The sequence below is a fragment of the Apteryx mantelli genome, chromosome 4, assembly GCF_036417845.1.
Source record: "Apteryx mantelli isolate bAptMan1 chromosome 4, bAptMan1.hap1, whole genome shotgun sequence".
Lineage (NCBI taxonomy): Eukaryota > Metazoa > Chordata > Aves > Apterygiformes > Apterygidae > Apteryx > Apteryx mantelli.
In genome coordinates this window covers 72,361,740-72,380,213 of record NC_089981.1, presented here as the reverse complement: position 1 = coordinate 72,380,213, position 18,474 = coordinate 72,361,740, and the positions used below count along the sequence as shown (strand labels likewise).

General features: G+C 43.6%; 1 protein-coding gene across 4 annotated transcripts in view; it reads right to left on the bottom strand.

Annotated features, from left to right (window-relative positions):
* Positions 1 to 365: 365 nt before the first annotated feature.
* The window catches only part of RIN3 (Ras and Rab interactor 3), a 74,873-nt gene continuing 56,764 nt past the window's right edge, over positions 366 to 18,474 (bottom strand). For 2 of the 4 annotated variants that reach the window (XM_013940693.2, XM_013940695.2), the window contains 4 exons: positions 16,562 to 16,870; positions 7,667 to 7,798; positions 3,951 to 4,114; positions 366 to 1,597 (listed from right to left, as the gene is read on the bottom strand). In XM_013940693.2, coding sequence (XP_013796147.1) covers positions 1,289 to 1,597; positions 3,951 to 4,114; positions 7,667 to 7,798; positions 16,562 to 16,870 — 914 coding nt within the window. In that variant the 3' untranslated portion in view covers positions 366 to 1,288. The remainder of the gene's footprint in view (positions 1,598 to 3,950; positions 4,115 to 7,666; positions 7,799 to 16,561; positions 16,871 to 18,474) is intronic. The other 2 variants (XM_013940694.2, XM_013940696.2) reach the window with 2 other exon arrangements.

Here is an 18,474-nt window from a genome sequence, read left to right as displayed (position 1 = left end):
CAGGAACATCAGCTCTGCCTGTGGGAGGCGAGGTAGGGAGCTCGCTGGAGCCCTGGTCAGGGGGAGAGACGGCCAGCAGGTGGGAGGTGTGGTACCCCGGAAACTAAGGGTCTGTGTTGCAATTAATTAAGGATTCTACTTCCAGCCTCTAATCCTGAATAATTTGTTTCACATTTCATAAAATGGATATCTGCATTGATGCAATTTATTCTGTGGGAAATTTAAGTTTGCAGTGACTGAAGGACTGAAAGCAGAGGTAGAAAAATCAAGAAGAGAATTAGCAAGCTCTGCCTGCAACATCCTGGATTTATTAAAGTAATAACCTGGTGGGACTTGCAGGTATAAAAACACTAAAGAAAATGACATATGGTTAAAAAGAGAAGGATGTTTAATTCTAGCCCTTTTGACCTTCAGATTTTAACTGAGGTTGCTACAATGGACAAATTATTAAGTTCTTCACAAACAGTTATTTTAAAACAATTTCATCATATCAAACAGGGAAATAAATATACAATTAAACAGACACAATCATACAACCAATTTGACTAAAACTACTGTACATGTAAAATTGATGGTGAAGATTTTCAGTCTTTTAGGAGAAAAATACACAGATGAAAATGCCTGTGCTACTTGATTTCAGTGACAAACAGATGGCAGAAAATGGTTTCTTAGTGAAAGTAGAACATCAGCTTGCATGGTCTGTAATTATGTGGATTTCAAAGGCAATTACATGTTTTGAATAGGAAGACAGAGATGGAGTTCTGCTACAGGTGGCAATCCCGTGCCACTGATATATCAGCCAAGACTCTATTCAAACTGGGTGAACAGAGATATTGTAAGGCATAAACACTATTCCTTACCTCCAAACAGCATTGAGAGTGTGTGCAAACTTTTCACAGGCCTTGTGCACAGAGGTGATTCACACCTACCATAGTTTATTATGGGATAAAAGTCCCCTTTTCCATAAAACCTGTGGATTAGTTCTCCACTGTCTACTTACAGTCTATGAAGCCGACTGGTTGCTGTAGGGAGGTTCTGAGGTTTGATGCTTCAAGTTTTCTGAAGTATGAATGTTCTCCTGAATGCTCTTTTAATTTCTGAACTTGAATTCTGCTGAGAAATGCCCTGTACTCAGACAGCATCTACAATTAGCACACACGTCTGTCCTGTGTCGAAGGCCAAGCTCCAGAGACCTTCTGAGATCTGAAGATATCAGAAGATCTCATGAGATAAACTATCTGAGCCCTTCCAGGACCACAGCATACACAGCACAAGAGCAGCACTGCCCTTAGAGAAAGTCTGACTCCCTGACAACAGGAACAGGTGGCTTTCTATGGTCTACTGGTTTATAAATAAAGTGGAAATCTTTCTTGGTTTCACTCTTAAGCAGGGAGGCTTTGATATGGTGAGGGAGGGCATCTTTGTCCAGCTGCAACCACTGGTCATCAACATAGACAAAGAGTCTGTAGTCCTTGGGCTGGGAGATGTCAAATTTCTCTGCACACTGCTGGCTCAGCTGCTCAGCTGTGGTGTCGTTCCGGGAGGCCAGTGTCCTTGACTGAGCACCAATCTCCAGAAAGGAGATAGAGATGAAATCCTGAAAAGAGACATGAGGACAGATCTTGTAGTTAATGCACTGGCTTTAGGACCCAAAAAGGCAAAATTCTGCCCCAAAGCTCTAGCTGCCTAGAGCTCCTATACCCACCCAGATATTCTCCCAAATATCATCCTTCAGTGCCCCAAATATCCTCTCCTTACTCCCCTCTGAATATGAGCTCTGAATCAGCAAATACTTAAACTAACAAGCACTTAACCAAATAATTAACCCTGGCAAAGGCACAGGATTAAAGGTCATTGTATGTGTAAGCTTTTTGTTGATTTTAGTGAATCTCCTTTGTGTGCAGTCTGCCACAGTTCCTCCTCTACAGCTTCTGAAGAATTAAGATGCAAAGAAGTAACAGACCAGAATAATATGCCCAAAACCTCAAAGATCTGGCCTTAAAACCCCATGTGTCACAGAAACAGGAAAGGACTGGCAGTATAGTGGCCCTTATAACACCATGGTCACTCAAGCAGCACCTTGAGAGAGTGTCCTTCAAACTCTCTTCTGTCAGTAAGGAAACAGCAAAAGAACTTTTCCTGAGGAGGCTGATTTACTCATATCCTGTTTCAGACAGTGACGACTGCGTGGTGAACTTTTCCCTTGCCCGACTCATGAGGAACAAAATTTATAGGGCCTTTGGCCATGGAGGGACCCATATGTTTAATTGATACCTGTGAAGTTTAAGAACATCCCAGCCCTTTCTGTCAGAAAATCTTCAGGTTCCCCAGCAGAAGTGGGAAAGCTGTGGCCTCTGGAATTGCATATGACCGGGGAGGGCCTTACTCCCTCAAACTGGACAAAAGGTCCCTGGACAAAAGGGACAGATTAAATGATATAGCTTTGCCAAATATTTGGCCTAGGGGTTCCCAAGCTGCATTTGTAGGGTATCACTGCAGATGAGGAAGGCCATCACCCCCTCCACCCCCTGCTGCACACCTGAGGTCCCTCCAAAGCCCACCCTCTGCTAAGGGCCTGTTGCCCCATACCTTCTGCCCCACATCTTGCTGCATGGCCTGCTCTCTGGCTTCAAGCTACTTCCTCCCTCCAAACTGGGCTCCAGTATTATCCCCTCCAGCACTTACTTCCATCTCTCCCCTCTGCCCCAACACCTCTGTGCCTGGGTCCTCTCGCCTTGCCCCTGCCCTAGCATCCTGCCCAGGATGGGTGGCCTAGCCATGGCAGCAGTGATCTGTGAGCAGGGCAGTTGCAGGGTGTGTGAGGGGACACTGAACACATCAGCAGGTTAATTACCTCCTATGGACTTGAGTGTCCACGACATTACCCATCGTTCGAAGGAATGGAAAATTGCCCTCATGCCGCTGGAGGCTGTGGGAATCTCCTAGGGAAATATGGCATTTGCTTGCCCAGTTATCATGCTCTGTGCTAGGTACTTGCTATGAGCTCGGGCCAGAGCAGCACATGGAACTGGATGGATATTTGATGTGTCCCCATCCACCATTCACGTGTTCTGAGATCATCAGGGACTGTTTTGACTGCAATACAGAAAGTAAATTAAACCCCACGCTTCCATAGGGCTGTATCTCAAACTCAAGAGGCCTTCCCCTTGGCGTTCATAATTTCCAGTTTTTCACCGTGAAGGTTTTACAAACCCTGCGATGTGGCCTTTGCTGCCTCCCTGCGGGCGAAAATTTTGTCGCAGGACGCAGGGCTGGCAGGACATCCCGAGGCTGGCTGGTCCTGCCACCAGGCTGGGCAAGGCCCTCACCATGGCCAGAGGCCCAGAGCATCCATCCCTGCTTGGGAAACTCTCACACTGGAGCATTGGAGGTCTTCACTGGGCCACACACAGTGCAGGCTTCAAAGCTAACCAGTCTTCGCTGGGGCTGCCCCTGCCACCAGACAGAAGCCAAGCTTAAACCTGCCAGAAGATGCTTGCCTGACCGGCCTTTTGGATGTCTCAAGTTCCTCCTGTGGCTTGATGCCATCCATGCCATGCCCCTCTGCAGCCTGCTCACATCTCCTTAGCTTAGCCCACAACTTCCCCTGGCCCAAGGGCCATGGAGGACAGGGGACTCCTCACCTCCCTGTTGCAGCTCTTAGCACGCCTCCTTCAAGAGTGAACACAGAAATCACTCTACAGTGATGTTTAAAATGATACATTTATGATAGTACTTCAAGACTTCAAAATACATTTTCTAAGTAGTAAATATTTCAAAGGAAGTTTTTTCTGAAGATTTGGAAATCTTGCGCAATACATACTGTTGCTTTTTAATAGTGATTTGTGTTAATTTTAGTTTAAATAATAATAATTGTATTTAAAATGTGTAAGTATGGAGAGACCATGTTCACGTTCCAGGCTTTTTCTCTAGAAGCTAATGCCAAGTACCTGCACTGATGAGCGGGAAGCCCGGGCCTTGTTCAGTGTCCTCCGTCTCTCCCAGCGGTGAATGGAGTCCTGCACCTCCATGCTCAGCTGTCGAGTGACGGTTATTTTGTCATAGTTCTTGATGTGCTCCAGGGCCCCATAGGTGGTTGTTAAATAATAGGAACCTATGAAAAGAGAAGGTCTTATATCAACATCACACCTGCACGGGCAGTTCACTTCCACTTCCGTCCTGCCTGCTTGTGCTCACGCAGTGGCAGTGAGCTGTCTAACACGTGGACAGTGAGTTCTGTTGGACCGTCTTTGCCTAGTTGCAGGGAGCGCAGGGGGGCTCCGGTGTTCACTCAAGAGGAACAAGAATTGACAACCACAGTGTCCTTCCTCCCATCCCAGTTCACAACTATGTCAGCTGCCCAGACTGCTGAGGTTGCTGGGTGCCACAGGAGTAAATACCGAATGAAGGTAAAATAATATAAAAGTTGCCTTCACAGATAAACCCAAACCACTGCCTTTGATCACAGGTGGTTTATTCTTTGGGGCATGGCCACCTTTTTGTTGTGTTTAACAGGGCCAGTGCAGCAGGGTGCTGTTCTGTAATTTGGGCTCCTGGGCAGTCCCCATAACGCAAGGAAATAGTAGCAATCATAGTATACTCTGCACAAAGTACAAGGCCGGAACTCACCTCCTCTAATTTCAGCTACATTATTGAAATGGGAAGAGACCAGGACTCCAGTGGACTAAGCACCTTTGAAGGACAGCTCTGACCTGCCAGGGCAATTCACCTTCTGCTCCCTCCATCTCTGTTGACTGGACCAGGAGCCTAGGCATTCAGCTGGGACTAATCCACTAAAGGTGACTGTTTAAAGTCAGATAGGATAAATCTGGGCATGAATAATTCAGAAAAACAGGGTATAAAACAGTAAAAACCTCACAGTCGGTCTTTTCTACTCAGGAACTTTCTGACTGTCACTGTGTTGGCTGCAACAACTAATAAATGCCAATTGCAACAGGCAGGGAAGTAGCTGGACCATTTTCCTATATAAGAACAGGCTTCATCAACAGAGATAAAAGATGAACCCCATTAAGAGGACAGAGTTGAATATAAGGAACCTGCTGCTTCAGTTACTGAGCAGCCCCAGGCCCCTTCGCTGCCCCAGGACTGCCCAGCACCAGAGTGCCAGGCTGGGTACCCACATCCCAGCCCGTGGACTCCAGCCCAGTAGAGCTGCCCCGGTTTCAGTCAGACAGCTGCTAACCTAATGCAAAGTGACCATTCTCCAGACTGCCTTCTTGGCCCAACCCTGTTGCAAAGTGAGAGACTTGGGCTGGGGTCTCCTTTGGACTAGGGCAAAAGATTCGGGTTGAAGAGCAGCAGGGTGGCTTCCCACATGGGGGAGAGGGGAGCATTGGGCGGCCGCTTGGGTGAGAGCTGCCTGCCCTGAGCAGAGCTGGGGGACAGGCCTCGGTGGTGGCTGGCATTGCCCAAGTCGCCCAGCCACCGGGTCTGGTGTGCTGCCCTGCATCCTCCTGCTGCCTTCCCTGCTCTGCTCAGGAGCTGGGGAAAAAAGAGAGGGGAAAAAAAGCCAGGGAAAACAGAGGAAAAACTAAAATATTGCCTTGGAGCTGGGAGGCAATGCCTGTTGTTAACGAGCTTCGCAGGAATTGTGATTGCCTATAGATGGCACTTGCACACCATGCAACCCTCCCACCAGCTCTGAGCATAGCCTCAGCACTTCCTCTGCTTTTGAAGGGCTTCACCATCGCTGGGACTGGTTGCATGAGCGGTGGCTAGAAAACATTTTAGTTAGTTAAGAGCAATAATTTTAGAGCACCGTTTATTTTAAATACTAGTCTAACACAGGAGAGACAAAGGTGTCATCATTTGACTTTCTGTACTTGGAGGGACCCATTAAGGACCACGACCATGAGAATTATCCCACAGGTACAGAGGATTGAGAGGAACTCTGAAAATACTGATCCCTCTTTTTCTTTAATGCCCCCCACAAAGTACTACTGAGAACGGGCCTGCAGGTGCCACTTCTCTCTTCTCGAATATCACTACTACCTTTGCTGTCCTGTCATTCAGTATTACTCCTGCTCTGGCAGACTCACAAAGTACTCATGATCGGACCTGCCTCCTCATGTATCACTGCCCTCAGAGTTCAGGGAGGAAGATCATCCAGTCCCCACAACAGGAATTAATAACATTTTCTTAAGAACTAATTTTGTTCCTGCTTTGCAGAATCTTCATTTCCCCACATTAATTCCCTATCACCTGTCCTTGCCTTTGCCCCTGTAGTCAACATGGCTGTTGTTATTAAAACTCATTCAAAGTAAATTCTTCATCTGGTGGACGGATTTAAATGATTATTTATATTGACTCGACTCTAATTTCACAGTTTCCTCACTTCTGCTTTCCTATTTTTCCTTTTATTTCTGTGTCTTTGTGATCTCAGAGCTTTCTTGATTGGGCCATTCTTTTTTTCCATTCCCTGCATCTGCACTTATTCCTAGTCTCCTTTCTGAAGTGGTTATTCTTTGATCTGGAACTTCCTCATAATTTTCCCCCCTTTTGATTGGAATACACATTTCATATAAGCTTGGTATCTTTGACTTAAAAGAACTTCCCGGCCAGCTTCCCTTCAATATCCCAAACTCCTCTATCCACTTGACCTAAGTAACCAGCTTGTTACAGTATGCCCTTTTGAAATCAAGAACCTGTGGGCAGCATAGTTACCGAAAACAGCTTAGTTAGGTCAGCAAAATGCTGGTTTTAGGCTAACTCTTTTTCTGTTAACATTTTTTATTTTTAGCAGGAAATAGAACTTGCTAATAGAACTGTATTGCTTCTGCTTATTCTGTGCTCTGCTCTGTGCTGGGTAGGCCAGCTCTTAGTTACAGCCTTATATCTCCATTTAATATAAATAACATTAGTTTGCTATTGTTCATCCAGGACTCCTTTCTACAGCCTCAGCACTTCTTAAAACCAAGTCTAAAACAGAACCTATTTTGTTGTTTTGGCAGCTATTTGGTGAAAAATGATTTGTGTTCCTAGTCCAGAGTGCATAGCCCTGTCACTGTTAGTAGTGCTTGCTTCCCAGGCTATATTTGAGAAGCAAAAGGCCTAAAATTCCCTGTGGTGTTTACCCCTTTAATAACATAGCTCTTTATTTACATCCGAAACCAGTAGTTCTCTCTAATCCTACTTCCCTTTCTCTGCCTCACTGTTCATACTCCAGTAGAGGACATAGGCAAACAGGCCACTTTATTTACTCAAATATAAGGTGTGGGAATGATGTATGGCCCCAAGCATGCAATAAAGTTTAAGAAATATGTTCTTTTCTCTTTGCAATAAATAAGTGTTGGCACAATAGATTACAGCAGTTCCTCAACTTTTCAGCCTTCAGGCTAAGGAACACTAGATGTCCCTGTATAGGTTACTAACACAGCAAATATTGATTCTCATTTGCGCTGGGTCCCTGCCTTTCTAGCTGATATCTGGGAACACCGATGGCTACTCAGTGCTATTAAAAACAGTTAAATCATTTAACAGTCATGTTAGAGCCTCAGGTTTGTAAAGGTTGGCTGAAGTTTAGCCACAAAGCCTAGCCAGAGACCTGCCCCCCACACTTTCACAAACACTGAAGTGAAGTAAATAATAATTTCCAAAGAGAATATCCCAGGATGTTCTCTGTTATCCCCAAAACACTGTACTCTACCTTCCCCTAGCTGCAGAGCAGGGTCCATGAGCTCCATCATATACTCCACATTCAGAAGGACTTCAGCCAAGTTGCTGCGGGCCAACACATACATGAGCACGGGGAGGAAGTCATCTGCACCATATGGCTTCCCTGAACAAAGAGAAATACAGAGTGGTCCCAATAAACTCACCACAAAGGCACGTTCCCACTCAACAGTGATGACTTCTCACCCACCATGTCCTGAGTAGACTTTGGTTTACATTATCTGAAGAGTTAAAGCTCAAATGTGCCAGTAAAGAAAAAACCCCGAAAAATGGAAAATTAGTTCACTAAAAAAAATAAGTAAACTTCCTTCAAGCCCAAAATATGAGCTTGAAAATTCTTACTGGGCTCTATTTTTGTCATTATTAGCTAGAAAAAACTTAGTCATCATGGATCACAGACAAGGGGCAAAACTGGAAGGGTGCAAAGGCTGAATCCTGCCAGTTTGACCCTCTGATTTGGCACTGTCATCAGAAGTACAATTCAGGTTTGCAGTATTAGCAGCAAAGCTGTCTACATGAGTTAAGGGTATTTATTCTCTTAGGTCTGCTCTATGTGTGGGACAGAAGAGTAAAACAAGGATTTGAGACAGTGGTTTTTACAACTGAGGACTTCCGTGACTATTTTCCTGCATGTCTCCCAAGAGTTGGGATTTAAGGGGAAGTATCTTTCCAGTCGTGGTGTCTAGGTGAGAAAACAAAAAGCCTTTCACATTTGGAATAGGACTAGCTTTTGGATTGGTGTGCAGCAGGTGCTACAGGAACAAATGCTGGTGAGCTGAAATTTTCCTATGCTTAAAGCATTCAGATCAGCAAAGTCAGCAAACAGATATTATATGTTATCTGTAAAAGTTCTTACGATCCCTGAGGACAAAAAAGCATACATGTTAACAGTCATCATTATGAATAATTACTGCTTAAAATAGAACCCAAACAAAAGTTCCACCATGTAAACTACAAAGAACACACGGCCAGCCTTTCTTATTTGAAAGATGCTTTCACATAAACATGAGTATGATGCTTTCACTTTCTACCAACATGTCACAAATTCATCATGGATAACATGTAATACTAAGTTGCTTAACAGGCTTATCTTCTCAACACTCAGGAATGAACTTTCTTCTTAACCCAAGCCCAGATTATTTTCATTCTGAATGTTCTCATCTATGCATTAGAATGTATTGGTTTCACTGGTTTGGAACTGGTCATGAATGTCTTACTTGAGAACTGTCTGCCTAGCTCCAGAAATCACAGTTATCCCTGATGTAGCTTCAGTGAAATTATGCCCTGGTCATTTTTGGCCCATAGTCCACATGCCCTTCCATGGTATGGAATAAATTCCTATTTCTCAAATGTTCCCACTGACTTATTTCAAATCTTTGCCATGAGTCAGCTTTCCTTATTTATCATTCATAGTTGATGTGGATTCTCTACTGGCAAAGAAAGATATTCTTCTGAAGCCTCAAATAAGCATGAGCTTAGTCCCCGATGAAAAAAAAAAAAAAGTGAGGCATTAAATTAGATCCAGTAGTATATCTAGTGAACAGAGAGTTGATCCAGCTAAAACAAAGTGTTGGAGGATGAGAGATTCTCAGAGCTGTAATTCAGTCCAGTTCTAACAGAGTCAGCACACACTACAACAGAATTTATTTAATGAAAGCTGGATTAACGCTTTCAGTTCTGTTTGCTCTTCTATGGCTGTCTTTAGTCAAATGAGACAGCCTTAGTTCTTCAACCAAACTGCAGAAGGACTCTATTGTTTCATTAACATCTGGCTGGACATTTTGTTTGTCCTGTGTTTCCTTGGCTTATGTCTCTGCAAAAGCTTCAGCTGGGTGGAGGGACCAATTCATTACTGTCATATATATGAACATAATACAAGCAGCTTAGTATTACAGCTATTTAATACTCTGTAGCAAAAAAATGACTCAACTAAGACATGAAAACTTACTAGAAAAGCTGCACAGAGAAAAGCCCTACTTTTATCTGCTTTTCACCAGTTTAAATCAGAACTAACACCCCTGATGCCAATAGAGTTACTTTTGTATAAAACTAGTGTAAGAGAAGATGAAGTCAAGTACCAAAGAGTTTGCTAGGCTCATATTTTCCCTGCCATTAAATTTTTTTTCTTTATCATTCAGTAGTTACTGAGCTGTGCGTGAGTGGCATGGATTGGGTGCCTCTGATTCCTTGAAAGCCAAGGGATTTCCAGTGAAGCACCAATAGCAGAGTTTTCTCTTTCCTACCACTTTTTTTTCATGACCAATCCATCTTCTGTCTACTAGGGCAACCAACGAAGTTGCCAATTCACAGCATGAATTCCTGTCCACTTGGAAAAAATCTGCTCTTTTTTAAAGAGATCACCAACCAGCCAATGGTCTGACCCACCAATATAGCAGGGGAAACAGTGACTTGGAATCGAAAAATTCAGTGTCCCCAGCCATCAACCCTGAGTGCCAACTTAAATGAATTTTAGAGGACACTTTTCCAGGACTCCTACAGAATCTCTTTATTTCTCTCTTATTGGCTAAGAGTGGTTGTATTTACAAGCAGGCATTGAGTCAATTATTTTTAACTGCTATCTCATTTCCATAAGCTGATTTAGCTGCTCTACCCACTAGCCCTTGTTATAAACCTCTCTCAACTTTAAGATTTCATAGAAATATTATTGGAGAACTGTTTCTGCAGACCCAGCTGTTTATATGCCTTAATTACAAAAAGCTGATATACAGTTTCCTTTTGATTAATAAACTCAGAGCAGTGGTGTTTGACTGCAATAATGGAAAGTGTGCTCATTCCCCATATGCTATATATGCTGATAACCTGCATAGATTACTAGACTTCATTTTAATCCACTTGTGGGAATATGAAGCCTGATGTCTAAATACCCATGTTTGCAGCTAAAGCTGAAGTCAGCAGGAGCTGTAGGTGTCAACAAGAGAAAAGCAGAGCTAGTCATCAAGGATCTAGCTCTGATTTTAGACGTGACTTCATGTGTTGCCACAAGCTTCCAGCGCTGCCTAGGGCAAGTCAGATTTGGGTATATTGTGTCTGTCTGTGGAGCACTTATTGTAGACATCTCAACGGCTTCTCTCTACTGCCTGTACATGGAGCCAATGTTGGGTGCACAGGAGGGCAGGGAGTTTGAACCTCTTCTTCTTCTCCTTATCTTGGATGTCGCAGTGGGCACAGGGACTATTTTAGGCATGTACAGACTGAGCACAGCCCTGAGATGCTCTCTATATGAATCTCCCATGGGATAATAGGCACTTGAGAAGACACACCCTAAAAATCATCAGCGGCTCAAACACCACCAGAAGCTAGGGAGGAAGGCACAAAGGCATATGTAAACGAGGACACCTGCCCTCCCCAACAGGTCAATGCTGCTCAGCACCCCACAGCTCCCACGTGTCCTGCACCGCGACTGGCACCAGGTCTCCGTCAGCACTGAGGCACTCATCCAGAGACTGCAGCAGGGCTCTACTCCCAGGCTGCTGCCTCCTCAGCTCCCCTTTCACTCTGGGTCAGAGCCAAGTGCCCAGACCTGGTGTCTAGCTCTGTTTGTGGCCTTCCAGACAGGGGTATGTTTGCAGCTGGAGGAGTTAATTCTAGCCCTGATCTTGCCAGCAGTTGCTGTGACTCTGGCTTGCTTGTTCAAGGTGGTGGTGTTCTACTCCAAATCTGAATTACTTGCTTTATTTTGTCCCACATACCAGTAACAGGAAACATTTATTTCAGAAATATCCATAAGAAGCTTAAAATAAGCCTTCTCTTTTGCCACAAGCCCATCCTATTATGTTTATAGCAAAGCAAGGACAACATCAGCTTCTGGCTGGAGTGCAGCACTTGAATGGAAAGGCTATTAATTAAATACATGATTTAAAGCAACTGGAATCCTGCCCAAGCCTCCATAAAGAAATTAGAGCCTGTTTTAGCACATACATGTGTTTCTTCTCCCTCCATGAATATTCTGACAACCAGCAGACAGTGATAATACATTGCACTTTGCTCTAATATTTACCAAACATTGGAATGAAGTCTAGCATCAGCTCTCCAGGAAAGATGCATTTTAGCCTCAGTTATTGATGGGAAAACAGGGGCACACAAAAGTTAACTGAGATTTGTCCAAGATCATAAGAAAAAATTGTGACCATCCTTCCACTGACTATCATTTTGCTTTCCGTTGTCCATCCCATATTACCTTGGCAGGGTTTGATTTACGGCATAGTTGAATTAGGAGAGCTAATAAGTGTGGGCTGCCTGAATCCCTTTCCAAAGCATACGTTCTACAGATCAGAGGAATCTATTTCCCTTGAAAAATTTGAACTGGCTCTTTAATTCAAATATAGCAATTGCACTAGCCAAAAGAAAGAGATCATCTCTAGTCTATCAGGCTTCATTAATAGTAAATCAAATACAGATATCCTCCTCCTAAAGATAACAAATCAGAACAATTGTGTATAGCTTTATTTTCCTTCTTAGAAGTGAGAGATGATAATGAGCAGCGCAGTGGAGTTGTTCTGACTTGGTTTAAAGAGCTTCTAGCATTGGTTCAGCACTGACTACTGAAGTATCAGGGGCCAGTTTCCTTCACATAGGCTCAGCTAACCCACTCAAGATACACTGCTTCATGTCCATGCCTTTGTCAAACGCAGAGCCATACAGGGGTGCATCAGGGCAACTCATATCCATCTATGGCAGATGATAAAATTAATCCTAAAAACCAGGAAGAGAAAGATTCCAATGTAATATATATCCTAATTATCCTCTTCTTCAAAAAGCAGACTATGCCATGCAAAACTATGCCACAGAAATTATTAAATCAGACATTTTAGGGCCACCATAGGGGTCACTCACCTAGCCAAGCTCCCCACTAATGCAGAACTACTTTTGAACTATATACTCCAGTTCTCTGGGGAGTTCAAAGATACACAAAGGATGAAACTTCACAATCCTGTCTATTCCACAGGGTAAAAGGTGTTGAAGTTAGGAAATTGTTCATCTGTTCATTCTTCTTGAATCACCTTAGAAAGAGGTTTCCCCATCTTTCACATTTCCACCTTATGCTTAGGGCATTTCCATGCCATTCTCGGTCATGGACTGACCAAGCTCGACCCATTTTTCTCACCCAGTATTTCTTCATAAACTCATTCCTACAGCTCTTCCATCTTCTGCAGAGCAGCAGCTCCCAGGTAGCAGAGAGCTAAGAGCTCCAGCCTCGCCAGCGCCAGTATACAGCACACAAACATTTCATGTTGCCAATTTGCATCTTGCTTATCACTCTGCAGGTCTCACTTGATTTTTTGACAAAGAGAAAAGCAGAGATTCTAATTCTAATCTTACCATCTAAATCTTAATCTAATTCTAATCTAAACCCTTTCACTGTTTGTCTGAGGAAAGGTATGTCTGGAAGATAAAACAATAAACACTTTTTTCTACATAGGATTACAGCGCTTCTACACAAATGAAATATCTGTTCCAACTGCATGCACAACTCTCCCTGTGGGTATTGGGGTGTGCAGGAGCAGCTGGAGAGTTAGGAGATTCATAGTTCCATACAAGTCCTGTCCTACTTTTTCTAGTGCACAAAGCAAAAAAATTCTGGCCAGTTTTCAACAGAGAGCCCAAACTTTCCTTCTCCTATTCTTTTAATGCATATTATTAACACTAGCCACGCCTAGTATTTTTAGTTGCAGGTTACATATTTTTAGTTTGTAGTTTACATTCTTGGAGGCATATGTTGCTGTTACTTAAGTTTGCACAGGTCTTGGAAAAGCTTGGTGAGACCCTGCAGTGCTATCATAATTGTCCCATGGGGAGGATTCATCTTACTGATGCCACTGCCTACACTGTACATGTGAATATCTGAACTGGTATCCCTAAATTCCTTTTATAGTCAATGATGAACTAATCAATATTGTCAATGGCATTTAAGGCATGAGTCATCTTGCCCTAAGACAGACATCTACATGTAGTCAGATGAATTGACTGATCTCCATTGACTAAATCCTCATTGTCTATAATGAGAAACTAGACAAGATGCCCATCTGTGGCCACCTACAGCTAGTTATAGCTGTAGAAATGTCCTGCTTCAACATACATACTGCAGTTCTGCTCAAAGGTCTGTTAGGGAAAAAGGTGTATTGACTATGACTGTGAACTGGCCTTCCTGATTCCTTGTGATGCATCAGATCCACAAGCTGATTGCCTTCCACTTGATGGAAAAATGTTAGTTTAAACCAACTGAGGATCTGACCCATTCAGTTTATAGTCTAGGTATCAGGGGTTCAATTTATCAGGCAGATTTTGTCATGTAATATAAATTGCAGCTTTGTATTGAAACATTTTGAGAAACTAACCAGAGAATTTGCACTTTCTTAAAATACAGGATATACAGAGTCAGTCAAGGCTGACTTCAAAGTTTCATAACTCTTTCAACGGTAGAAAGATAAGAACTACCACAGGGACAGATGTTCCTGACTGAGCCTATCCCTAGTTTTAAAGAAAACTTAGTACTTTTCAGGACACCCTAGCTGAAGTTGGACTGGTGTACATAGCTCTCAATACCTTAACATTTAAAAATTTATGTTTTATTGGGGATCTAAAATAAAACTTGAAGGATTTGGTGGTATTTACACTTTGCTTTGAGATATGAGTCCATATTCACAGGTCAGTCTGTCCAACAGTCAGCCCAAAGGGGATAAAGACCTGGCCTGAGCTGCCACCTAGCAAATTAAACCAGACAGCACAAGTAGTTATCGTGTTATTGAACAGATAATTTTTTTCGACAGAGGTAGACTGATTTTGGCCCTTTGGTACAACGAATAATTAGTTTTGTATTCCATCTGCTCTGATCTTGGAAGAGGTGGGAACTAACTAATTCAGTGGTGAGAAGAAGGAGCTAAAGGAAGAACTGCATTACACAGGAAATAGAGCATGGCCTGTGCTCTTCCTGTGTGAAGAAATGTGCTGCCTCAAAGCTGGCTGAAAGCAAAAGGGGCACTGCACTGCTGCTTTCCAGATGGGGAGAGGGCAGAGACATAATTCCTACCCTGCAAAATCAGGCCTGAGCAGCCTGCAGCACGCTGGTCTGCCTAGCACCAGTCGGGAAATTTCTGACAGAAAAAAAATTTCAGCGTGCTGAACGTTTTTCTCTGCCAAATGAAAAATCAAAGTGATATAAGTGATCCAGGGTCAGTTCATTCTGTTGAGGAGGTTTTACACGTTTCATTTCTAATCAGGTCTACAGAACATTTTACTGAATTTCTCTTTGAGTGTACTGTCTTCCAGGAGTTATACTACAGCATTCCTCTCCCTTAGCCTCTTTCTTGGGTTCAGTTCTCTTAATGCCAGGTCAGTTTCCTTCTGACTGTGCTCTGGTGTGCATCATGGGTCATATATACTGGCCAGGGAACTGGACCCGCAGGGGAGAATTCAGCTTCCAAGCTACAACCCCCTTGAAGCAGTACCTTGAGAAAAGAGCTGAGATGACCAAAATGAAGTACTTTGGTTAGCACAGCAAATCATAATGAAAATGTCTGATTTCATGAATACCAATCTGTTAAAGCATTTAGATATTTTTGAATTATTTCTCTGACCTCTAATTTCTGTTCCATAAAATGAAAATGGCAGCATTTCCTGCAACAGAGAAATTCCAACTTTGAGTTAACTGAGGCTGGACAGATAGGAAATGTACCACCACCATCAGTAGGAGACTGTGTCTCCTGTGTGGGTTTCAGTGAGGTATTTATGCAACTCGTTGATCTACATCAAATTAGTTTTAATCTCAAGTAACACAACTGTTTCAAAACAGTTACAGCACATATACCAACATGTGTCCAAACCTACTCAATACCTGAAGACAGTCAAGGCAGATTAAAGGCCTGTCTGCCTTGCTGCTTAGGCTCAGCCTTGGGGTGACTCCCTGCCCTGCTGTTGATGTGTTCAAATTAGTCCTTGAAACTTTCTGCATACTGTCCTAGGAGAGGACCCTGAGACTAGTCTCAGCTGAGACACAACAATTCCTGTATGAATGCTCCAAGGCTGTTTTCCATGCAAAATTAAACAGAATAGCTGAAAGCACTTTTGGAGATTGTGACTTCTTGAACTACTGCAGGTTGTTGCAAATGAATATCTAGTTGCTCTACAAATATATGCATGGCTTGTCATCAGCTCCCCAGTTTACAGAGGCCAGGCCATTTGAGGCCTTCAAGAGGCCAGGCACACTCCTGGAGGAAGGGGCTTCCTAGGCTATCTGCAAAAATGCATCCTGTTCTGCAGTCCAAAGGCTTAACATGTGAATTTAGTGGTTGGCCTGAGGCCCAGGTTATACTCATACTCACAACACAGACTTGTTTGCACTAGATAAATGTCATAGTGGTTTTTGGAATTTACTAGAGCATCAGGAATTAGTAACAAACAGCACTAGTGTTCTACATCCCCTCCTCAATTTAGGCAAGACTTTGGAAAGGCCAAATCAAGAGACTTTTCCCAAAGATTCATTCCTAGACTTTACCATTAACCTGCTACATGCTGGGACAGAGCACTGGGGATTTAAGGAAAGCTGTGTGAAGACTGGTGCAAGGGGGACATTACCAATAAAGTGCACACTTAAGGATATTATCTGGTTCTTAGAATTATGGAGCTTAAAGTTAACCAGGAAACATTTTATACTTGTTATTAATGCAGAGAGCTTCACAGTCACTAATCAGCCCAATCTGAACACAACCTATGCAGAGCTCAAACTAAACACACTGACCATCACTGTTACCTCCAATCCAAATATTACTGCATGGACTGTAACATAAATCCTGTTCCTGTGAGAACTGGAGAAGAACCAGTGAAGGGTATCATTTCAGTAGGAATGCTGTACCTGGGTTCCCCTGAGCCATGGAGTCATAGATGAGTTTGCAGGACTTCAGCAAGATGGCAATCTTCTTTTCTGGGGAGTAGGCTTTGTGCATGGTTGTGAACTTGTGAAGGATTTTTTCCAGCACAACAGTTTCAGGCACACTGGTCGTGACACCTAGGTCAGTAGTAGTTGTGTTTTGTATCACGAGTTGGTTTTCTTTCAGCTGCTGTAAAGATCCATCTTTGCTGTGGATTTCTTTCAAATAAGAATCAATGGCTTCTTTTAAAGGTTTCAGGACACATTTGTACAAAGCTGACTCAGCAATCACGTCTACACAGAGAAGGGAGGGAGAACACAGAAGTCCATGACAGATAATCAGCACAGATGCAAGTAAAACTCCTAAAAAAAAGATATGGTTTTTCATGCGCTATTGCATAGCTGAGTGCAGGGAACAGAAGTTACATCCCAGAAAGCAGACATTTCACTACCAAGGCTCAAGACTGACATCAGTGCACAGTCTCTGCCACTGGAGCCACAGGAGAGCTCCTGCTACCAGCTGCCCCAGCTGTCTTTGCCCAGCTCTCAGCTGACCAGTGAGTTACCATCAGGCAAGCCAACTCCAGGAAGAGATGAGGAACCGACAGTCCTGCGCTTATGGATGCCTAGATGGGCACCCTATCTGAGATGCTTACTTTGGGATTAGATTAACTGCATCCTCAAAGTGTACCTTTCTCTCCACTGACTAAAAAGGGAGGTGTAGCCACCAGCTGAGAGGCAGATGCCAACGTCTGGTCAGAAGCCTCTTACCCTTACTGCCCAAGTGACTCTAACTTAGTGACACGTAAGTCACTTCTTACGCCACCTGTGGATGAGGAAATGGTCTGTGTGGGTTGAATGCTTGCTTAATATTTAGCAGGAGACAAAAGGAAGCATGAGAGACTGTAGGAAATTGCCTTTTGTCTGCTGTCTGCTTCTGTCACTGAAACCTAAAAACCAGAAGCAGAGCCAGTCAGCCGGAAGCAGGAGAGAATTAAACGGTAAATCTTCCACAGTAGGAATATCCATCATCCACAGGAGAAGGAAGTCTTCTCCTGACCTGACTGGGCCATATCATCCTGTTAAGTAACCACAAGAAGTAAACAGAGGTTGATCTAACCAAGTGTGTCTGCATGAAGGTGGGCGAATCCTTTCCCACACAGAGCTCTACTGAGCAGAACAAAGAGACTTCCTCTTTCTGCCTCCTCTCCACCTTCCCTAATTAATATTCAAGACAGTTTTCACTATGCTGACACCCCTCTCTGTCTCCAAGAAAGGGGTTATTGGGACAGAAATTGCAGGTGTTACATGAGATACAGAAAAGGGAAGTTGTAGCTCCCTCTCCTAGCTATGTTAAGGGACCAGCAGCAGGTCTGTACTTCTGGGGAGGCTGCAGGGTCATCTGAAGTCTTGACTGGGTGAGAAAGGAAGTCATAAGGGCCTGCTGAGACTAACATCTGGGTTCCTCTGGGTCTTGGCTCTCCACTTAGCTGAGTCTCACCTCATACTGGAGCTGCAGGTTCCCCTGGAAACCCTTGTCACGTCTTCCCTGGGAACCAGTGCTTGGACCTTTTCATCTCATCAGCAGTGAGAATGCATGTCTGGCCTTCATCCATAAGAAATAAATACCTGATAAGGGCAAGGAGGGTTACCTGCCACTCCTGGGCTGGTGCCCTACAAGGCACAAGATAGGATAACACAATAGTTGCCAGTCACCATTCCTGATGACAAATTCCAATCCTTATATGAGAGATCTTTTGGAAAAGGGGGCTCTCTCCATTTTCAACAGCTTTCTGCCACTCATTTCTTGCTCCCAATGTAGTGAAGGCTGTGACCTTTCCATACATACAGATTGGGAAAAATACTAAGTCTGCTAAGGAAGGTATATCTATGCTGAG